Source organism: Cimex lectularius, unplaced genomic scaffold (genome assembly GCF_000648675.2).
Source record: "Cimex lectularius strain Harlan isolate CLEC.00 unplaced genomic scaffold, Clec_2.1 scaffold269, whole genome shotgun sequence".
Taxonomy (NCBI): Eukaryota; Metazoa; Arthropoda; class Insecta; order Hemiptera; family Cimicidae; genus Cimex; species Cimex lectularius.
Window position 1 is genome coordinate 136,659 of NW_019392860.1, and position 24,486 is coordinate 161,144.

General features: G+C 31.8%; 3 protein-coding genes across 4 annotated transcripts; 2 read left to right on the forward strand and 1 right to left on the reverse strand.

Moving 5' to 3' along the window:
• Window positions 1–791: 791 nt before the first annotated feature.
• LOC106660847 (transmembrane GTPase Marf) lies at window positions 792–14,595 on the reverse strand. Of its 2 annotated transcripts, XM_014383835.2 has the most exons (16): window positions 14,256–14,593; window positions 9,503–9,728; window positions 9,296–9,425; window positions 9,076–9,238; window positions 8,890–9,016; window positions 8,709–8,812; window positions 7,443–7,550; window positions 6,623–6,776; window positions 6,430–6,568; window positions 5,154–5,331; window positions 4,878–5,085; window positions 2,303–2,526; window positions 2,064–2,243; window positions 1,810–2,006; window positions 1,554–1,747; window positions 792–1,245 (listed from the first exon to the last, which is right to left on the reverse strand). In XM_014383835.2, exons 2-16 carry the CDS (start codon window positions 9,690–9,692, stop codon window positions 1,241–1,243), a joined length of 2,301 nt encoding a protein of 766 aa, XP_014239321.1. In that variant the 5' UTR covers window positions 9,693–9,728; window positions 14,256–14,593; the 3' UTR covers window positions 792–1,240. The 2 variants fall into 2 exon arrangements, with proteins under 2 accessions (XP_014239321.1, XP_014239319.1); XM_014383833.2 differs by lacking the exon at window positions 792–1,245 and having other exon boundaries at window positions 1,395–1,747; window positions 14,256–14,595.
• LOC106674348 lies at window positions 11,494–21,149 on the forward strand. Its single transcript, XM_014406992.2, has 3 exons — window positions 11,494–11,688; window positions 20,235–20,312; window positions 20,374–21,149. Exons 2-3 carry the CDS (start codon window positions 20,259–20,261, stop codon window positions 21,088–21,090), a joined length of 771 nt encoding a protein of 256 aa, XP_014262478.1. The 5' UTR covers window positions 11,494–11,688; window positions 20,235–20,258; the 3' UTR covers window positions 21,091–21,149.
• On the forward strand, window positions 17,618–19,071 carry LOC106674342. Its single transcript, XM_014406985.2, has 2 exons — window positions 17,618–17,776; window positions 17,879–19,071. The coding sequence occupies exons 1-2, from the start codon at window positions 17,735–17,737 to the stop codon at window positions 18,563–18,565; spliced, it is 729 nt and encodes a 242-aa protein (XP_014262471.1). The 5' UTR covers window positions 17,618–17,734; the 3' UTR covers window positions 18,566–19,071.
• Window positions 21,150–24,486: the final 3,337 nt, after the last annotated feature.

Below are 24,486 nucleotides of genomic sequence, written 5' to 3' on the forward strand. Positions count from 1 at the left end.
ATATATATTATTTACTGGTTGACAATCATCTAATGGTCATCGCTAATCTACAGCACATAAAACAGAAAATTTTGCATTTTCATTTTCTTTCACGTATTTCCATCTCTCAGATTTTTCTCTTATTTTCTTAACTCAACAACCTCTAAAAGAACAAGAAGACGTACAAAACAAAACACATAAGGATTTTCATGCTCCCCAACTTTCTGAAATGCTGCTAGCAATGGGAGCTTTGCCCCCAGCTGAAAACCCATACAGTGCGTTAAATGTCTGGCAAAAAGCTGGTATACAACGCCCCCAAACATACTACTCCCTCCTCCCCTAGAAGCGTATGCTTTCAAGTCATAAATGCCTGGTTGTGTTAAATACGGGTTAGGCTTTCTTTGGATCAGATTCTTTGTTTTTACAATGCAGTATGACCGTAAAAAAAGAGACTATAATGTATAAACTCAGAAAGCATCAAATGTAGAAAACTTACCCAAACATTCCACTGCCCTATAGAAAAACAAATTAAAATATAGCTTAAATTGAATTAATCCAAATAAGTTTAGTAGTCATAATTGACTGTATTACTTATTTTAATTAGTTATATTTTTAATTTAAGGTCATCGTTGAGAAGAAAAAGTTAAGTTACAATAGCTCAAGTGGTTAGAGCAACCGCACATTGAGCCAAAGGTCGTGGGTTCAAATCCTGCTCGAGACACTTTTTCATCTCAACCAAGACCTTATATAAAAAGTATATTTTCTTAAATTAAATATTGCATTATAAACTGGGAAATAAAGAAAAGCCTGTGTATGTTTAACGTGTTTATTTTCAACAAACGAAACATCAATCAAATAACTATTGACTAGGACTATGATTGAAATAGTTCCAAGAATAGCTTAATAATATGTACAGGATAACATTATATTTGATATCAGTTTTAACAAAAAATGTTACTACATATTTTATTATTCAAAATAAAACCATTTTTTGTAAATTTGAAAAAAATTACAGATTAACGTTCATCTGCATACCCTGAAAATTGATTGGAGAAATTTGAAAAAAATGATTTTTTTTTTTCTGTTAATCTCAAATGAAAAACTGTGATGTTATAACTGTTTACAATTAAAAATTTTTTTTGTGATTTTGAAAAAACAATAAAACTTTTTTTTTTTAAATATCTCATCACTATACAAGTACTAGCAAATCGCCCAGCGTTAAAACAATTTAAATCTGAAGCGAGAAGTTCCTGGGCGGGGTTTACTCTGAAAAAATCGAGACAATACCTGGTTTTTAATAAATTCTTCATTTTTCTTCTTTTTGGTAAGGAGGTAATAATGTGACATTTATTTTAAAAACATGCATAGGAATTAAAAAAAAAAAAAAGACTAAGTGATAAGAAAACATTGCAAAATAAATGGAAAATAAAACGTTTATTAACATGATGAAATTTGATCATATTCATTTTAAACGTATTTGAATCTACTCTGTGAAAACAATTATCTAAACTTTTTTATTTAAAATAATTACAATACTAATGGTTCAATTCTAGTTTGATGTTTCGCTCCTTTACCTTTTAAATATACTTCATCGAACATGTCAAGTTCTTTTGTTAGATAATTAGCCTTGTTTCTAAGCACTTTAGCAGAGTTGGCCGCCTCCTCAAGACCTCTGAGTTCCAATTCTAAATCTTTCATATCCTTACTCATGTACGTAGTCGCCTCATCCACCAGGTGACACAGACGAGCAAATGTACTCGAAAGTTCCCTGAAGTAATTAAAATCAAAAATATACATTTCTACAAACAATAAAATTAATTCAAACTTTACTGTTGGACTTGGTGGCTGCAGTTGGCAGATGTTAAATCTACGATCATCTTGAGCTTCTTTGTGGCATGGTCAACATACTGCCGCTTAAATTCCCTTTCTTTTGCTTTGTTGGTCCACGTAAGCCTTTCGTATAAATAAAGGCAACCGTACAAAGCGGAGGTAACAGCAATTACTCTCCACCCGACGGTTTTCAATGTCTAAAAGAAAAAAATCATGTCTGTTTTTCATTTCAGTGATAGTCAATGGATTCTTACCATTCCAGCCAGGAGAAAGCACCCCATTGTTCCCTGTGAGCCGATAGAGGCCAAAGCCAATTTAGACGCGATAGAAACGTCCTCCGGTCTTATAAAACTAGAAACTGGCGTGACTGGCTGAGGCTGGTAATAATTCATTTCCGCTATATCGCTGCATGGTGACAACATAGTTTGGTAGTTCTAAAACACAGTTGAAAATAATTACATTTAAAAAATTAAAATCACAAGCACAAGCTTACCGCAGGAGGATGGTGGTTTGCTATAGAAGGCTTTTGGCTCTTCGTGCAGAAACGATTTATGATAGCAGATATGCCCCATGAAAATCTAAACTCTAGATTTTCTTGGAAATCAGCACATAGGTTATCACAATTGAGCCGGTACAGTACTTCAAACGGTTCCCGTCTTGGTATGACTGAATTTGAAAGTTGGCGCGTTTTATCCGGAAGTAAGGCACACATACGGTCTAAAACAGAATAATACATCAGGTAAAAGTAGGTGGAGTGTTTATACATTCTGTTGGGTGGTTTTGACAACTGAAAATTTTCTTCTATAAGGCCCGGCCAGATAGAAAATGATGTTGCAGTAGGAAATGGTTCAGCAGTGATCATCGCAGTCTGCGATATTGTGTGTGAGTCACTTTATATCGCTTTCTTCTAGAGCATATTTAGTGCTGGTCTTTATAGACCAAACATTAATTTCGGTATGTTTTTATGTTTTGTTACTATATTTCGTCGACCGATTTATTTTGTTTTTAACCCTTTGAAGGTTTTTACAAGAATGATTGCCGGTCGGTCCTGTTGATACTGGCTGTACTGTCTGCAAAAGTTGCAATTTTTACACCAACTATTTTTAGAAAATTGCTGGTGAATAGTACATAAAGTACTTAGTAAGCTTCCTTGGGGTACTCCCTCATTTTTTTTCCATGTCTGAATATTCAGTTTAACTCTAAAATTATTTCATTTAAGAGGACGTGATAATGTAGCAACCCAATTTACTGATGAGTCCTTTATGCCAGGTTTTTTCAAAAGCCTGTGGTGCATCAAGGAATATACAAAGATACTCCAGTGAATTTGGTCCATTGCTGAGTGCTTTGATCAGAATCCAAATTGGTGGTCTGGGATAATTTTTTTTCCACTAAGGTGGCCATTCACGATCACTCCAAATGGAACCGCGCCAAGCCGTACAGCTCCATTTGGAGTGCCTGAAATTTGAGGGGCATTCACGACCGCTCCACAGCCAGTCGATCCGAACGTCAACCAGTGAATTACCTTCTCAAAATGGATGATGATCTCTTGTGCTACTCTTCTGTTTATTTACATATTAAAAGCAAAAAATCGAAGAGAAATTGGTGTAAGAAGTGGCTCCTGAACAGAAGCCGTCATACCCACATCAGTTTGATGAAAGAACTTTCCCTTGAACCTGCTGATTGGAGGAACTATTTAAGGATGGATGAAACGTCTTATTTATTCATTATATTTAGTATTTCTATTGACCAAATTACTTATTTCAATTATTTAATCTTTTTTGTAAGGTTTTGGTTGAAATGAAAAAGCTAGTGCCACGAGCGGGATCTGAATCCATGGCCTTCGGCTAAATACGCCGCTGCTCTACCACTTGAGCTATCGTGACTTCGATCCTCTCCGACACCAAAAAATGGCAAAAATAGAGAAAATTCCAAAGGTTGTAGGTTGAGATGGGGAGTTGGTGCCCGAGTGGATCGAACTATCAAAGTCAGGATAGCTCAAGAGGTTAACGCAGCGGCGTATTTAGCCGAATGTCCTGGATTCGAATCCCCTCGTGACACTATTTTTTCATTTCAACTAAAACCTTACAAAAAAAAAAAAAAAAAAAAAAAAAAAAAGATTAACGTCTTATTTATATTTACTCCAGCTTGTTACCCCCCCTTGATTAGAAAACAAAAGACAGTCATGAGAGAAATCATCACTATATGAAAGGTTGGCAACCACATTACGATTTCTCACTACAGGGATGAACTACAAAGAACTTAAGTTCTCTACTACGATTTCTGATCATTGTTAGGGGTTATCAATACCGCATCTCTCATTGCATTCGTATCCTTTGTTTTGAAAACGTCGACCAATTGGTTGAGGATCGAATTTCTTTTATTTCTATCGTGGTAATATAGTCATTGTCCACCACTTTCATAAACATGGTACACTTGCATACAATTCAATCACCTCAACAATAAAATCTCGATTGGATGTCATTACCAATAAAGAATAAACGTTTTTGACTTTTTGAGAATGTACGATGGAGATGTTTGCTCAGTGACAGAAAGATGGAGACTGCGCCAAAAAAACGAGGGTTTTCCCATTCACGACCAGGGGCCAGCGCGCCAAAATCCCCACCCTCCACGCCAGATTTTCCCATTCACGAACGCGCCATGCCGTCGTCACGCCGTAGATATTTGGAGTGGTGCGATGGAGTTTGGACCGTTCGAATATTCGGCACAGCCGGGCACGCCAGTTCAGTTTTGCCATTGACGTGGTTTTTGAAACAGCGTCGCTCCGTTTGGACTGCTTGGAGCGATCGTGAATGGCCACCTTAAGGATTTTAATCTGTTTAGTAGACTCTGTTTGAAAAGTTTAGCGATTTTTGGTAGTAACCATATGGGTCTGTATGATTTTATTTCGTTCATAAGTTCCCCGGTTTTTGTATCATGATAATTTCTACTAATCGACATATTTTTTTTTCTCAATACTTCTCCCAGTGATAAGGTCATATCCAGGAGTCTTTTTAACCGGTAGACTATTTTATTATAGATAAATTGCCTTTTTTGTTAAAAATACAAACCTGTCATTTCACGCTGACTGGCTTCAATATTCATAGCTAGAGCTGTCGAAAGTCTTGCTCTCAAGTTACTCCCCAGTCCATTTTCGACATGTAAGTGTAGTTCCTTTTTGTAAACATTCAAAACAAGTAGATCTGTATGGAATGGCAGATTGAATTCATCAACCAATGAAGACAATCTTCTTATTTCTTCACTCAGTGCTTTAGATACCTAGAAATATAATAAATTAATAATGAAATCCGCTTGAAGGGACGAGGGTATTCGAGAGATATTCTTACCCTTTGTTCTACATCTTCGACCATGTGGTGGATCTTTTCTTTCATCTCTTGTGTGATCAAAAGTAGCTGTTGTTCGGTATAATTTAATTTATCGTTGACTTCTTTTTTGATGATAGCCTTTTCTTTCTGCATTGCGAGCGCACGCTCGTAAACTGTTTCCATGACATCCCTTATATCACTTGAATAATAAATAACTTAAATGAGTAAGACAGGAAAAATAACTACAGTCGAACTTCCCATAAGTAGACACCACTCGGGAATGGTTTTTGTGCATTTATTAGAAGATTAAACATGAAGTTTTCCAAATCAAAAATTAAAGGCTGTTAAGCGGCCCTTAGACGGTCAATATTATTGTACAATACAGATTGCACAATAATTTGACGCTTGGCCCTTAACGTTCATAATATTGTACAAAATTTTGTTTGTGCAATGAACTTGAATAGTTTGAAGGCGATATTGAAGTTTGTGCAATATTTGGTTACTACTTGTACTTCACAAACTGACTGATATTGTGCAATAATGCCAACAGACAGTGCAATATTTTCCAGGTTGTACAATATATTTTCAACTTTTCGTCAATCATGCAATGTATTGCACAAACTTTCAATATCGTCTACACATGATCAATTAAATTGCACAACCCAAAATATTGTGCAATAATGGGGTCTATGGGCCGCTTTAGAGAATGTTGATCCACTGAGCTTGAAACATTTGGTATAAAAACTGCAATGCATTTTTTAAAATAATTTCCAGCTAATTTACTATTTTATTTTTAAATTGTTTATGATTATGTGAACAAAAAGGATTCTATTATGTAGGATAAGCAGATATCCTTGCCGTAATGGTAAAAGGTTGCCATGCAGACATCCTAATAGATCGTAATACAACAAGCTTTCAACCTGGTACAGAGGTAGTGTAAACGGGATGATTAACCCCCCCAAAACCTTAATGATTCCGTTATATAGTTCCATTTTCACGGTTTGTGGAATACTGAGTTTTTTTTCTGGCTGTCTGCTTTTAAGAGACTTTTTCATAGAAAAATCTAAACACGTAGTGTCAGTGTCTGTTTATTAGATGATTTTTCATTGTAAATTAAGTGGAATAATATTGGGGAAAATAAAACTATAAATTGTTCAGATATGTCCGCAAACAAGAAGTGTCTGTTTAAGGAAGTTCGGCTGTACACAAAAAATTAATTTAAAAATGTAATTATAAATTTATTATTAAATAAAATAAAGATGCTGAAAATTGAAATAATTAGATTAATTCTACTCACAGTGCGATTGATTTCCCTCGCTGCGAATGTTGTTCAAATTTCGTTTTGATGGCAGACTTTGATATACACTCTTCGAACTTTCTTTCAAAATCTTGAAATTCAAAGTATCGATTTGTAAATCCATCTGCGAGTGCTCCACCTGAATGCGTTATGATTAGACAAGTGATATATTTTAAATTGGTGTAATAATTACTTTGTGACGGAAGGCCTTTTTCTTCTTGCAGACGCGCCTGAAGAACTTCTTTGGCCGATACAAAGAAAATTCTCTCGCTTGCTTCTTTCGGTGTGCATACTTTAAGCTCTTTGACTAAAAACTCAGCCGCTCTCTCGGAGTGCTGCTGTCGCACCTGTTAAATAAGCAATGCCTTGTGATTTTCTTAAATTAAATTCAACAAAGTGTATGTACTAATGAAAAACAAAAAAGTGATTTTTCATGATTCAGTAATAAAACTTTAAAAAATAAAGTACTATACATTTACAGCATTAATTATGCTCTGTTCAATTAGTTTGCTTTATTCTCAAGAACCATATTATCAAACAAAAAATGGAATGTGAAATCTGTGTTTGTTGTTTGATACCAATAAATAAACCTTTACATGCTGCAAATAAATGGAAAAATGAAATGATTGTGACATTTCAACTAAATAATAAAACAAATAAAAAAGCTGCTCGTTCATTTAATAATATGAATGGTACCTGATTTTGCAGCAAATCTCCATTCTTCACCAGTCCAGTTTTAATTGCACCATGTTAACCATGGTTAAGAAAGAACAGATTCAATTAAAAAAAGAATTAATGAGTATATATATTTTTTCTGTCTAATGTTCTAACGTCAGATATTGAAGCAAGATTTATGTCAAGAATCTTCAACTATGAAAATAGTGCTAGATTGTTATAGCTCCAATTATAAGCCAGCATGATTCCATGTTTAAAAGATCTCACATTAGTACTTACCAAGTCCTGTGCTTTTTACGGTCAATGTTACTTAATTAAAATTTAAATTAATAGATCACCTGGTCTTGCATGTCGGCTTCAGACACTGAGGCATCCCATCGGTTGTTAAGTATGAAAATGTTCGGCTTCGAAAGTCGAGTTGAAACTTTGTGGAAAAAGTTCTTTTCCTGCAATATATGCAAAATTTATTAATATAATTCATCTTTCTACTTCTACTTTTTCGACAGTTTTGCATGAGAAGGGTGGGGCTAGCAGTTTTAGAAATTGGCTGATTATCATGGCTATTAGACTCGCTCATGCGGATTTTTCCGCTCTATTCCCTGCCAAGTGAAATCTCTAATTAAACGCTAACTTTTCTACAGATTCACCTTTTTACCATTCAATTAAACACTCTTTAATGTGTAATTAAGGTACATGTTTTAGAACTAGAATAATAAATGAGACTAAATATACCAAAAAATTACTTTCAAGAACAGGATTTTTAATTATTTAATATTGTATTAATTCATTAATAATCTGGTAGTAGTATTTCGCTAACTACTACTAAATGAATGTTTTTATTTTCATTTATATCTTTTTATCATCAGATCTAAAGAATTGTTCTTTAATTTTAGAAAATAAAAACTAATGCCATTGTTTTTTACTATTTTTATATTATGATTAAATTACTTTCAAGAACAGGATTTTTAATTATTTAATATTGTATTAATTTATTAATAATCAGCTAGTAGTATTTTGCTAACTACTACTAAATGAATGTTTTTATTTTCATTTATTTCTTTTTATCACCAGAGCTAAAGAATTGATCTTTAATTTTAAGTAAAAACCAATGCCATTGTTTTTTACTATTTTTATATTATGATGAAGTTAATTTGGTTTTAAATGTAAGTTAAAATTTAAACCAGACAATGAGGACGAGGTGATGGGAGTATAACCAGGTTTGTACCGGTTAGTGATTGTTCTCATCCATATTTCTAATTGTATCAATTTTTTTATTTCTATATATTATGTTCTTTACTGAAAAAAAGGGCTAAAATAAATATTACTTTATTTTTAATTGATGCGTTCAGAGTAACCAGAAACAATCTTCTTTCCGAGTACAATTTTTGATATTTTTCACAACTAAATCAAACTTGTTAAAAAAGAAGAGATTAAATAATAGAAGAAAGAATATTGTTTCCTTGTTTGTCTGAAATTTATAAACGCCAAAACTTAATTTTTAGCTTATAAGGAAAACAAGCGAATTTGTTTGTAACACGTAAGACTACTTTTTTGAATTCTGCTCCCTCATTTGATGTTTTGTTGTACTAATTTTTTTCCCTTACCGTGACCATAAGTGTGGATTCTGCGTTGGCAACCAAAACAAAGACATCAGCGTCAAGGCAATGTTTGTCTATCCATTCGTCTAAATTTGGTGATACATCAATGCCTTCGAAACAAAAAAAAACAAAGAATTGAAAATACAAAAAAAATCTAATATATTTACAAATCTTCGCTTTGAAATACCTGGAGAGTCAACAAAAACAACATCGTCTCTTAGCAGAAAACATTTATCTCTTGGCCAAAATATTCGGACTAGCTTGCTTTCTGATAGTTTCTCTTCACACAGTGCATGAGCAAGTTGGCCAACAGACTGTAACAAAAATTTGAAAATAAAATTTAAGCAGTCAATTAGTTTTAAATATTTTATACCTTGACATTTTGTTTTTCTTGGGAGTCCTCGGTCATTAAATAAGACTCCCCGTTTTCTGAACCTTCAACTTGAAGAAAGCAATTTGTGGTATGGCCAATACCGGAAGGTAGTATTTTATCTCTTAGCATAGCATTTATAACGCTACTTTTTCCATTGCTCGTTCTAAAAATTACATGTTTAATAACATTGTAATAAAACATAAGATGGTGTAAATATTACCTTCCGAAGAAAGCAACTTTCATGTGATCTCTTGATAAAACATCACGTATTCCTTTAACTTTCTGGACATATCCGACGACCAGGTTAACTTCCTTTTCATCGATTATATTTTTGTTTTCTTTTTTAAGCGCTGTTAATTAATCGGGTAAGGGCGCAATATGAGAAAATAGTTTGAAGCGTTTGAAATAAATAAATAAAACTACTAACTTGCGACGTAATTGCCTGAATCCAGTACATAATCTTCTATTTCATAAAATATGTCGTTGATTTTACGTTTGCCTTTGACGAATCTCTGTAGGGGAGAAGAGTTGTGCCGTGAGTCAGATGGTGAAACAGTCAGATTTTGTACGACAGAAGTAGGCATGCCACCGCCACTTCGGTTCAAATAGGCAGCCATCTTCAACTAGCATGCAACAATGTCTTCAGTCATGCACTGCCCAACAGAAATATAAAACAAGCATTAAACTACATAAACAATATTCTGATCTATCTGTTCTCATTTTTTAAAGTTTATTAATATAATAAAACCATTTTTTTTTAAACAAAACAGTACGTAATAATGCAAATTTTTGAGAAAGCTCATAAAATATTTGAAATTTATAAAATTATGTATATTCTCAGTGATTCTCATAGAATCTTCTACGTAAAAAAATCCGCTGGAAAATCAATTTATATTTTAAATTAATTATAAATTAAATATATAATTTAGTTTACTGTGTGGAAAATCTAAGATTATAAAATTAGTATAAACTGATGTTTTCTTGCAGAGTTATTTAAAGAATCAGATATACAAAATGTAATATTATATTCTATTTCCTCCTAGATTCAGCGTTTTATTTATAATTCTTTAAATCCACAAATTTTAATTTTTTGTTTTCGTATTACTGACAAAATAAAAATATAAATCAGAATGACATTAAATACACTCAAAGACAAAAATACATGGGCATTTATATTATTTGTTTATTTTCCAAACTTGGTTTTTTAAATTGTATTCTTTGATGTAACAATAAATTTGAGAAATAAATGAAAATATTTTATTTTTTCCTTAAATGAATGGTTTTGTTCAAGAAGATCTTGCCTGGGCAGATGCTTTGGCCAACAACAGATGTAGTGTCTGTTATATAGCCCAAGTCCTTTCAAAGCCTTTTCAAAGATAGCTTGGTATGAGGTGGAATCCAAACCCACGCTAATGACTGATTATGGAAGTTCTTCTGGAAGCTTTTGCCCAATTCGCTCCATTTATTTGGGACCAATTTATTAACGCATGATAATGCTTGACCGCATGTAAGTCGAATTGTCACCCATTATTTTGAGGATGTAGGGGTTACCACAATGGATTGACCAGCACGTTCTCCAGACATGAATTCAATAGAATACTTATCGGTCATGACAAAGAGACATTATTCGCCACCTCCAACAAGTGTTGAAAACCACCCTTGTTAAAGAATGCTATTCTGTTTCACAAGATGAAATCCGATCGCTTATTTTCTAGATGCCTAGGAGACTTAAGGCCCTCCGTAAGGCCAAAGGAGGTAACACGTGCTATTAAGAGCAAAACTAGGAAATAAATTGTTATTTAAATTTTAATCTATCACGAAATGATTTTCTGGTGTTTTATACACCATCTAATTAAATAATGGATTAAAACTCATGAATTTCCAATATTGTTTAATTTAGTTTACATTAAAGTAAGTATGCTGTGACTAATATAACAATAATCCCTAAACATATTTTGAAATAAACAAAAAATACAACACAGAGCCTGGTTTTTGTCTTTAAGATGTACAAAATTTCATTAGTACTGAATAACGTAGTCAAATTAAATTGAGTAACAGGTTGATCATGAATATAAAATAAAAATGTGTGGGTGCAGAGTAAAAGCCAAATTGGTGTTAGACACATCTGAACTCAACACAGATTAATTTACATATAACTATAAATAAAAGCTTAACAGAAAAACTACAACATTAGGAATATAAATAATAAGTAATTAAAAAAAAATCTCTGAGATTACATGTAATTTTCATGGATTGTATACAAATTAAAAAAAAAAAATCATCAATGAATAAATAGAATGTTAATAAAAACGAATATATTATTTTAAATCAATGTATGACTGATTTAACATGGAGAATAGACAAATATCAACTGATAGAAGAATATATGTTCCTATGACTTATTTATCTGTAGCTGAATCATCTTGGCCTGCCTAATCTAGCTGGTTTTGCCTGTGAAACCCGAATGGCAGAATGACCCAAAGATCAACCACTGAAGGTGGCAAAATGTAACGGACAGGAAGGACAGGCAACCGGGATGATCAGGGAAGATCAAGCAACAGCTCCATAACCTTGCAGTATCTCAATTTAACTTATTTATAGTACAAGTGTAATGTAAGTATTTTTAGAACAATTTTCTACATGGGAACAAGTTTTCTATACTACTTTATACCAACTGCTAAAAGCAACTTTATCCCATTTTTTTTTTTTTTTTTGTAAGGAATCAAAAACAAAACAACTGTTTTCCTTTTTGAAATTATCAAGAAAACAACATAGTTTAACAGCTTTAAAACATCTCATACTCAGTTCTATGTTCTACTTGTGTAAATATATTATTTTTATTCCTGCAATAATTTTTTTTAAATAAATAAAATGAAAATTTTAAGACTAATTTGTCTTTTTAAAGTTTTTGGTTTTTGCTTACAAAAAATTCTGCAGTTTAAATATAAAAAAGTATATTCGTTACTTCTATAAACATTTATTTGGACGTTTTGGGAATTTCCCCCCTATTATCTTCATCTATATTTTCAAATTTCTGCAATAATCCCAAGACAAAAGCCTGTGTATTTATTATGGGCCCTGCTACCACCACATCATTAGTTACTCATCATCAGTAGGGCTAATTTCATTATCACAGCTGACAATCAAATTAATTACTACTAGTTACAAATCATCAATGGATCACATTTTATGACTTGGTGATGAGAATAGACAAACTTTTAATATATATCAAATTATATGTATCAATACATGGAAATGGCTGAGATGTTTTAGTCAGTTTCATGCGCCTTTGGATTTTTTCTGATTCTTTGATGGATCTAGTAAAACACATTTTTATGTACTGTAATAATTCATCTGTGCCTGACCGACAATCCAGTGGAATAGGCTGACCAAATTACAGGTTCATTCATAGACTGTAAGGAGAAATCTCACAGAAACCGTTACTAGCAAAATATTATAGTTACGGCAGAATCGGCGTGTGCATAAAAAAAAAAACCATTATGGGTAAACAGAGTCAAACAGGTCTAACTTCTATCAGACTTTCTGAATCAGTCGATCCCACCATTATTTACATAATCTTAGGCCGTAGCATGCAGCAAAATCAGCAAGAATAGGTAGATAAAAATCTTGGCGATCAACTATATAACTGAACAATAATTTATAATTTGGTCATTACCGATCATTAATAACCAAATTGCAAGTTTATTTCCCTACAGACCAAGAAAAATCCAACAAGTGAACAATAATTGCTACAAAATATTCACTAAAACTTTAAATCAATAAAAAACAAAATCTATTACTAGTAAATTAATAAATTTACGATAGTGTCTGACATGAATATGAAAAACCTTGTGAGTGAACAGAGTTAAACAAGTCTAACTTCTATCAATCGTACTGAATCATCTGAACCCTCCATCATTTACATTATCTTAGGCCGTACTTTAAATTGGTCTGCGAATCCTAATAGGATTCTTAACGGGACACTGCAAGCTAAATGGACCCTTAAAGAAGATTGGAATAATCCAAGTCGGCACATGCAGATTCTACAAAGAGGCAGAGGAAACACCAACACACCTATTAACAAACTGTGGTTCTACACTTACTCGCAGAAGGAAGTGCTTTGGGACGTGGAATAGAAGAGATTCAACCATTGAAACCGCGCATACTAATCAAGTTCCTTTCTCAAGTTTCCTTGCTTTAGGCAGAGAACGGAGGGTACAATAGCTCTTAAGCAGCGCAGTATATTACACCCCGACTATTACATCTACATCTTAATAAATTTACGATAGTGTCTGACATGAATATGAAAAACCTTGCGGGTGAATTGAGTTAAACAAGTCTAACTTCTATCAATCGTACTGAATCATCCGAACCCTCCATCATATACATTATCTTAGGCCATACTTTAAATTGTTTCTATGTGTTCATGTATGCACATGTTGCATCATGCTGCACATCTATTTGATATTTGATCTGTCAAATGTTTCAGACAATGAGATCAAACGTAGGAATATGTGTCGACCATTCAGCTGTTAAATCATATTTGTGTGTTTATGCAAAAATACCACACACATCTGATCGGATATTGGATCTGATAAAAGGATCCAAAATAGAAAATTGGTGACAAAGTCTAGTCTTATAAATTTTGCCAGCCTTTGGTTAACCTGCTATTGAGTTATGGCAATTATTATCGATAAATCATTAAGTGTTCTTTAACTGTAAAATATGTTCAAAGATGCGAAGATTTTGCATAGTGAAATATTACCTTTAAGTGTATTTGTGTCTAGCTTTTTTTTTTTTATCTTGTACCTTAAAAATCAAGAAATAAAACCTAGGTTTATTAAATGCATACTTGTTTGACAACACTTTACAGCTAAACAAAGGTACAAATTAAACAAAACAAATAAGCCAGAAAATAAGGCAAAAGTTTGAAAACTTTTGAAATGGGGGGCTTAAACGACAAACGTGCATTCTAAAAAAAAGTTCTAAAACGTGTTCTGGTTTAAGAAATTAAAGACCTGTTGAAATGCTGACATTTCATTCCTAAATCATAGAGAGTAGTCTGAAAAAGAGAAGAAAAGCATGATCATCGATTTACACAAGAGTTCTAACACGAAAACCGTCTCTATTGCAAAAACATTAACACAGTTTGTAAAATAACACTATGAGGGTCTTCTTACCTAATTGGAGATTTCGTGAAAACGCATGATTTCTAATGAAAAATGTGTTTTCATTTGGAGAAACCTCAGGAGATTACATCTCACAGAGTGCATCTTAGGTTGTCCACTTTCAGTCCAGACTCGGTCGTCGATTCCTCCTCGGATTTTCAACCTTGCGAAGTCGGCTCTGTGATGATGGAGGAATTTATTTCTGTGATAGATTGCGAAGTAAAAAAATGCCTTCTGGATGTACCTCTTAAAACCTTGCACCAATAACCTTCGTAACACCAGTAGATGTTGTCGGCTTGCCCGTTCCAACTATGATGCATCATGTAATCGTCATGTAAAGTCAATTTGTTTATTATTATTTTTGTTTTTTCCAAATAGACAGGCAATTAATGCCTATTTAGTATAAATATACATCTGGTATAAATAATAGCTACAATGATAAAACAAATATTAGAATATTGATAAACAAAACCTAACAAAAATAATAGAAGAACAAAACTGGATCCACATTTACAAAACTAGTAAAAATGCAATCATAATCTTATCTTATATCTTAATTTTAATTAAAACAAATATATAAATTTATTTACACAATTATAAGTAAAAATGTAGTGATTGATGAGCAGTAATTGTAAAAGTGGCTCATAGATATGGTCAAATGAGTAAAACTTTTATAAGTTAGTCAAGCTTTCGGTGAATATATTTTGCCATTCTCAGATCACTACAATAGGTAAACAGCATTTCTTATTATCAACAGTATTACCACTCCAATACAAAATTACAAAATACAATTTATAAAAAAAAATATAATGGGATCTGGACTTTTTTTTGTGTAAATAATTGTTATATTATAGATTACAATTAATTAAGGTTTTTAGTTGAGACGAAAAAAAGCTAATGGCACGAGCGGGATTTGAACCCACGATCTTCGGCTAGATACCGCCTTCACTGGATCGAGGTCACGATAGCTCAAGTGGTAGAGCAGCGGCGTATCTAGCCGAAGATCGTGGGTTCAAATCCCGCTCATGCCATTAGCTTTTTTTCATCTCAACTAAAAACCTTAATTAATTGTAATCTATTAATTGGTCAAGCGGACCACGAAATTAGTGAAATTATATTATAGTTTTGTAACTAAGGACTTTTAATGGAGAGTCCATGTGAACTTCAGATCCCTTATATTTGTAATTTCTTTCATAAATAGTATGTAAATTTTGTTATTTTTTTATTGTAGGTAATACTGTTAATAATAAGATATGTTGTTTCCCAATTGTAGTGTTCTGAGGAAGGTGAAATACAAACGCCGAAAGCTTACAACTTATAAAAAGTTTTGTCCATTTGACCACATCTCTGATCCACTTCTACATATAATTTACAGGTATAATATAAGAAAATAGGATAAATAAATAAAAATATACAGAAGGAACAGTTAAATATAGCAAAGGTAATAAAATAATTATGATATAACAATTGTTAAAAGTTATTTTTGTAAACTATTCCTTGAACAAGTCAATCTCATCTGACACCATATTTACAACTCTCATAATTCTGGTTACTCTCATAGTATTGTTTATATTTCATTTTTATTTATATGTATGGTTTAATACTGTAGAAAGGGCGTGGCAGCCGATTAATAAATAAATATTGAATTTAATATCCCAGTGAAAGGATGATTGAACTTAAAGCAAGAATAGGCTATGAATTTCCATGCAATGGGTGTCTTTTTTATTTGTATTTTTTATGTTTCCATAATGTTTACAGATTTTCAGTAAGCACTAAAATTTTTACAACTTCATTTTATTGTTTAAATCTTATTAGGTATATTTTTATTGTCGGCTTTTACCACAATAAAGTCTTAAAATCCTTAGCCTTAAATGTTTTTTTTTTTTTAATTAAATTAAATTATTTTCACAATTACTATTTAATATTTATTTTATAACATTTCCAAATCAATTTGATTTATAAACTGTTCAAACTGTGTCAAATGTTCTTTTGTCAGAAGTCATGTTTCTCCCGAAGAAAGTAAAAACACAATGGAGCACTCACAGTTTATTCTCAATTGGAAAATAAATTATTGGTAAATCATCCAACCTGAGTTAAATGTAATCAAACTCATGCCTAGAAATTACTAACTAGGTATATATTGGTGAGCATGTATAATTAGTCTGGCAATGTTAAGAAAATAAATCTTTAGCTCACAGTTAGTCTGGGAGAGCCTAATGACTCAATTACTTGAAACGATTATTAAGTCCCTATAGCTAAGACATAAATGAAGTTATTAAAATAAAGTAATTATCGGAAAAAATTAATTAAGGTGCAGAACAAAGACCACAGTAAGGAGCGTCGGTGGCCACATCGGTTTAGGGATTGACACGGTGCTCATTTTGAGAGAATTTAAAACAACAGTACTACAACTCAGAATATTCTTAAAATGGAACTACTGTGAAAAATGGTGAATCCATTGACTTAAAATTTTGAATTTAAACAATTAGAAAAGGTAGAAAAGATTGAAGAAAATCACCAACAACTGCATTAGCCTTGCTAATTGAAATAATAATTTTAAAAAATAAGCAGATGAATATTTGTAAAATAAAAAGGAAAATAATTCCTCTCATACAAAATGGTTTAACATCCAAGTACTTGGGGTGTCATGGGCAAGGAGAGGCAATATCATTTTTTCAATTATTCACAAATGAAGTTCTAAGGGCTAAGCTGAGGTTCAAACCCAGGACTACTAGCCTAACTAATCCTAGAGTTGGATGCCACAGTGACCCCCTTAGATGTATACTTGTTGATTCTATTAAGAAAAATCAGGGATATGAAAATGATACTGCCACTTCAAGATGGTTTAATATTGAAAAAAAAGAAGAGAAAAATGGCATCTAAAAGTATGTTCAGTTTTTAAGAATGAAAGTTAGTTAAAGCTGGTCATTTCACTAAGTGCAAGAGGAAATGAAGTTAAATTAATTAATCATAATGGAATAATTGCTAGCATTATATTTTAACCTTATCTTAATTTATATTTTAACCTTATATCAATATTCTAGTTTGTTTTTACAAATTTTTACTTTTATTACTATTTTTATTAATATTTTAATTTATTGTATATATATTCTAATTATTATACTAAATTTTTCTAAATTGGTTGAGCTAGTATCATCATGACTTGATTGCTCATGTCACATCTAACCGAGTGTTCAAATCCCACCAGTGACACAAATTTGTAATTGCAATCTGCTTGGTTAATTATGAATACTAGTTCTTCAGTTACCGAACATTTACTGAAGCCAAATCTTGCTGATAATTTTATTATTTGCGTTTACGATCAGATTGTTTGACTTACCTTGGCATAAAAAAGAATTGAAACAGTGCAATCCATATTTTGCAGTTAATTATCTTATCTCATAATTTCACCCACATCTGTGTTAAGCTTTTAACAAATAGGGAAATAATTTCTTTAAAAACCTGTCTTACTTTACTTACCCTCAGACAATATGTTGAGCAGATGCCTAATTTTGTGTGTTCTGCTGTATACTGTAAGTAAATTATAAGCAAATATATAATGCATGTAAAATGCCTTTGAAGTATGGAATATGTTTGAAATTAAGAAATGTTATATTCTGTTGTCTTAATTCTAGGTTGAATCGAGTTATAAAGATGTCGAGTGTCCGTCTGATGGTTATTTTCCTGCGTTGGACACCTGTAGTGCATACAACATCTGCTTACGTGGAATCCCAACCAAAATGAGATGTGGCAAACTGCAGGTTTACAGCCCTGAGACTAAATCATGCGTGAAATGGAGATTAGCTCATAAATGTTTGAATTTCAAGTGCCATGTTTTAACCAAGCAATATGCCGTTTATCCTGGAGATGCATCTTTATACGCCATTTGCTTTCAACGTAAAGCTATTGCCTTACAGCAATGTTTCAATGGTTTATTTTTTGATGAGAAACAAGGCACTTGCACATTCCAGTGTCAACAGGAGGGATTTGTACCAGACCCTTATGAATGCACTAAATTTAGAGAGTGTACCAAAGTTGGACTAAAATTTAAATGGGTTCAAAGGACATGTCCTGAAGGCTCTTGGTTTAATCCAGTGAACAATAAATGTAGTTTAGAAAATACTGAAAACTGCTTTTCTTCATCTAATGGAACTTCTACACCTGATGCTACAATGTCCTCAACCCCATATCCTAGCTATAGTACTTCTGAATCTTCTCAATTACCGTCAACTAAAGATAGCCCATCATCACAACCTTCAACATCCAATGAGGCTTCTTCACCAACTCCAGTTACACTGCCTTGGGTAAAATTATTATTCTAGCTGACTATATATTACTTTAACTGTGTCATTTTCTTATGATTTATTATCCAATAGATTTTAAAATGTTTAATAATTATGTACTATATTTTTATTTGTTATTGAAGCTTGTAATTTGAACATATTTGAAACTAAATAAAATAGAACTTTTTAAATTGACATTTGTTATCATCCTTGTTTTCTTACATATATCATTTGATAGAACTTTGACATCTTTGATCAAAATGGCTTGTTAATTTAGTCTGTAAACAAATTAATGTGCAGTTGTTGTCAAACCAGAAAAATTAAAATTTTTTCTAGGTAATGGGAAAAATGTTTATTTGTGGTGTCAATTTTTGTGATTAATTGATCTGTTTTTACCAATCCGTTTGACACGATGTTGTAACCAAGTGATTGATTGTTCACAATTCCATTTTTACGAATGGAGAGGAGAGATGGTCTGAAGACACGTTGAACTAAGTGTTTTATTTATGTATTTTACTGTTTCCCAATTATAAATGTATACAATAAAAAAAAAGGTTATACTATACATAAATTTAGAAACAATTTGAAATATGAATTAAAACTATGTAATTATCAATTATTAATATAATCTAAATCAATATTACTTTAATATATTAATGATACAATATTTATTTTTCTAGCAATAAAATTTGATTAAATTTTCTTAAACTGTCATTAAATATATCTATAGTTTTGAATGAGTTTAACATTTTTGTTGTTCTTGATATAAAACTGAATTTAGTTCTATTGCAATCAACGGCCATAGAATTGTCATAGAACTAAGTTTCTCTTTTGAATTGAAGCAATGAAACATCCTTCTTTCATATGTGCTGATGATTTAATTTTCAAAACGTGGTTGTTACGAGAGGAAAAACCCAAGACTTTTGCAGAAATTAATTAAATAACAATTGTTTACAAAATCTGATGCGTATATGGGACTCAAATTGGATTTCTGGTATTATTTTTGTTTCCGATCAAATTAAAATCATCCATATAGATTTAAAAATAAAATATAATTCATATAAATAAGTATGACACTTAAAATGAAGAATATTTTGGAAATGTAATGTACAGTCTTAAACATCTATAACTTGCTATAATAATTACATATATTTGCCAATAAGGCTTTCTTTAAAACAAGTAGAAAACTAAAATAAAAATTCCACTCCAAAGAAACAAAGCAAAGGCAATATATTCTAGAAATTATTTAAATAACAATTGGTTAAAAAATCGGATGCGTATATCGAGCTCAAATTGGATTTCTGGTATTATTTTTGTTTCCGATCAAATTAAAATCATCCATATAGATTTAAAAATAAAATATAATTCGTATAAATAAGTATGACACTTAAAATGAAGAATATTTTGGAAATGTAATGTACAGTCTTAAACATCTATAACTTGCTATAATAATTACATATATTTGTTCATAAGACTTTCTTTAAAACAAGTATAAAACTAAAATAAAAATTCCACTCCAAAGAAACAAAGCAAAGGCAATAAATTCCAGTTTTTATTTGTTGCTCGTGTTGAAATATTGATAAACCTTTGAAAGTATTTAGCACCATTTTCAAATATAAGTTGGTGTGTCATGGCCAGTTTGCTATCTCTTATCTTTTTATTAATTATTTGTCTTTAGCACCCTTGCTCTTCTAATTGCAATTTTCAGTTGGCTTGGCGAACCCTTGGAAACATGTTGGCAATATTTATAGTCACGTCTGTTTTCTTTACATCGACCTTAAGTCAGGTAAGTCTTTGTCAGTAAGATTACAATAATGATATATTAAAGAATATATTCTTCTGTTTAGGATGTGAATCGTATATTGGAATTGTACAATTCTGGTTTAGGTTCGAAGAGTGATGAGATGTGTTTAGTACACGACATCGGATGCTCGGATTGTCATACCATTTCAATCTGCATGGTTGGTATGAATCGCCTGAAAATCCCATGTGCTGAGCCGAACAATTACTGCAAGGACGGTGGCTGCATGCCCACCTCAGACAATACTTGTCCCGCGGAAGCGAGCGAGTTCGACTGTGCCTCCAATGAAGGCACGTTTCCCGACCCAAAGGACTGCACGATGTACCATGTGTGCTTGAATGGCAGCGCTTATGACTATAAGTGCAAATTACCCTTCACGGTCTACAGCCCTGAGACAAAGACCTGCGTGAGGAAGTCGTTGAAGCACAAATGTTCGACAGTCTTGTGCACACAAGATGGCCAAAAAGTCGCATACCCGTCCGACCCGTCGATTTTTTTCGTCTGCCAAAATGGGGAACCAGCTGTACTTCAAACCTGTCCAAAATTTAGCGTACTGAATGAAAAAACTCAACAGTGCAAAGAGCATTGTGCCGAAGAAGGCCCCATTCCGGATTTAAATGATGAAAAATCATTCTACGAATGCGTATGGAAATTAGGGACCATATATGTCATGGAGCATAGGTTGTGCCCCCAGATTGCAAATGTTGTCAAATCAGTTTTTGATCCAGAAAAAAGAGAATGCGTGCTTGTAACTGCAGATTAATCAAAAAATACTTAAAATGTAATGTAATACTATCAATTAAATTTTTTTTAATAAATTTATAGTTTATATTTAATACTCCTCATTCCTTCAAATTTTTTAGTAATAATTAAACCGGTTTTTGACAGGTATTGTTATGAAAAATTCCCATTAAATTGAAATGAACAAAAGCTAAGTTAAGTTATTGCGTAAAAACAGTGGATTCCTAATCAAGGTTCACTCAGACATGTTCACGATGCATTTTGTTCACTGAGCGACAGAGTTATTAAGATAAAAAGAGAGACTAGAAGGATCTAGAGAGGTAAGTAACAGTTGATTATTTAGGAAGAGGTCAGATCAACCAACACTACTTGTTAAAGAAAAACAACTTTAATGAAATAAAACATTTATATAAAAACTATATAAAACAAAAGATAAATTAAATTTTATTATGATTTTTTTAAGGATCAGATGGATAAAATATTAATTATAGTTTTATCAATTTTTTCCCTCAAATTAACCCTTTTAAAATTTGTATTAACCTTTTTTTAATTTTTAAATTAACTATTTATTTAAAGTGTTAACAACTTAGATGGTGTGAATATAAACATGTAAAGCAAAATTCATATTTATTTGAGAATAAAAAAATAAAAAAAATAAATGGCTTTATATCTAAAATACCACATGAAAATTAATTACAATTAAAATAATTTTTTTAATAAAATTAAATATAAAAACAAATTACTCTTTTATTAAGATTTTTTTGAATATAAAGTAATTAGCCTATAAAGGGGGCGTCGGATGCCACAGCTTTGTGTTGACATGGCGACACTCATCATTGTAAGGTAAAGGCCCCAGGTTCGAAACCAGCTCCCCCAATGTACTTACAAAGGTTTTTTCCAAAGTCGCTGGTACCCCTCTGCTATTTCTAACCCCGTTAAAAAAGTCTATAAAATTTTATATCTAAAAATATCTAGAATTAATAAAAGTACGATTTGTCTTAAAATTTAATTTTATACCACTTTTAATTTTAAGTGAAATTAATTTTTATTTGGTTTTTAAGAGAATAATTATTTTATATTAAAAAAATCGAATTAATAGAAAAATCATTTGGTTTTATATTTAATTGTATATTACAAAAGTGTTTTTGTCAAAATATAGTTAAAGAATCTTGAGTTTTTTACATTATTGGACATTTCGGGATTTACACCCAACATCAGCAACTAACTGTGTTTGTAATTAAAGATTTAAGACCATTTTTCATCATAAGCCGCATTGTTGAAGATTGGAAGAAGGCAACCTACATGGAAATCTTCTTTTTTTTTCCTAAAAAAATTTAAGTGTATAAAACTTTTAATTTTAATTAATTTTCACATGGTTTTTGAGATACTACTCCAAAGTACTACGGATCGCTATGGATGCAGAGTGGTTTGCCTGGAATGCCCACTTTCGCCGCAAGTATCAACTGGATAGCATTGAGGAACACATCAGGACGAGGTTCACAATGTTTCACACAAAGCTTCCCCAGGTGCAGAGAGCAGTCCACTTCAACCAAGGCAGCAAGGTGGCCTCCCATCTAAGACCAAGAACATTGCAAGACGTCTTGTGGTGATATGTGAAAATGTCTGTGATATGTGATATTTCCTGTTATATTTAAATTTACAATGTAAATAGTAGCATAAGTGTTTAAGCTATTTAAGTTTGAGATACTAATTATTTTATATTTAAAAATATCTCTAATTAAAAATAAATGAATAATTTGTTTTTATCTTTAATTATATATCATTTTTATTTTTTATTGTAATTATGAATAATTATCACTTGGTCTTATAAGAGTTCAATTATTTTATATATATTTTAAAACATCTCAATTCAGGGATTTCACTAAATGTGCTTATTTTTTTACCTCCTAAGTTTTTTCTTTGCTTTAAAGAAAGGTTAATTAGAAATTAAAAAGGGTTCATTTGAAGTTTAAACGGGTTAATTTGAAATTAAAAAACATTGAAAAAGTTGAATTAAAAATGAGTTAATCTGATGGAAAAACTATATTTCATCATCATCATGGTCTAAGTTAACAAATTAGTAACGTAGAATAATTGGAAAGTTTGGCGAAACTTCTTTAATTTTAGACCTCCTTCTGGTCCTTCAAACAAAATTATAAATTGAAGGTCGATCCAAATTAATTGGTTAATTAAAAAATTTGGTAAAAAAATTGCTTAATTCGATATGAAAAAATGTATATTTGAAAAACAGTGAAAAGCGTTCATAGGGGGATTCATTTTTCATTAAAAGACTGTTTAATACTGATAAAATATTTAATTAAATTATTAATACCATCTTAGGTCTAGCTTTTTATCGTTAAGTTCGTCTGGCCTTTATTTTACATTTCAACAATCATATCCACTCTGACATGCTTTATTTTACCCTGTATATCATAGAACAAAATAATTTCCTTGCTGTCGGAGCTGTAACATTGATTTGTCTTAAAAGGTGTTGTTTACAAGTTGAAGAAATGTGTTTGCTTCAGCTACTAGAAACTTTTGTCATCTGTTTTAAGAAGTATTATGTTTTACTCGCAAAAAAATCGTCAAACTTATAGTCAACAAATGTTTGCTCCAAGTTTAAGCTTTTCTTCAACAAATTACTTCATGATAAAATCTATATTTTTAAGTTTTTGTGTGTTCTATTTCTTAATATTAAGAACGTATATTGTTGACTATCACTAGTCACACTTATTTTTATATTATTATAAATAATATTAACAAAATCTTCTCGGCCTTGCTCCTGTCCAGCATTGAGTCCTTTGCAGTAAAAATTCTCTGTTGAGCGAGTTTCAGATGGGTTTTCGAAAGAGTTATTCGACAATAGATAACATTTTTATACTGTCAAACATAATTAATAACAAGTTGGCCACCCCTAAACAAAAAATTCATTGCTTCTTTGTAGATCAAAAAGCGGTCTTTGATAGCGTTGATCGTCGAGGTCTCCTTTTGAAACTTAACATCTTGGGTTTTTCATCCAAAATATTATCTATATTGAAATCGCTTTTATCTGAGTCGGCGTCGGGGGTTCGTGGAAGAGAAGGACTCTCGGAATACTTTGAAGTTCGTTGTGGGGTTAGGCAAGGGTGCCTGCTAAGTCCGATTCTGTTCACCCTGTTCCTCGACGACCTTCCATCCGTTCTTGAGTGTGACGTGAGAATAGGCAATATTACAATAAAAATTCTACTTTACGAAGACGATATAGTTATAATGGCTGACTCTATGCATGATCTACAAAAGAATATAAAACTATTATAAGCTTATGACCAATGGAATTTAACGGTGAACCTCAAAAAGTCTAAGGTTATGGTGTTCAGAAGAGGTGGTATACTTAAGTTTTCGGATCGTTGGTAGAAAGAGGGGAAAATAATAGAGGTGG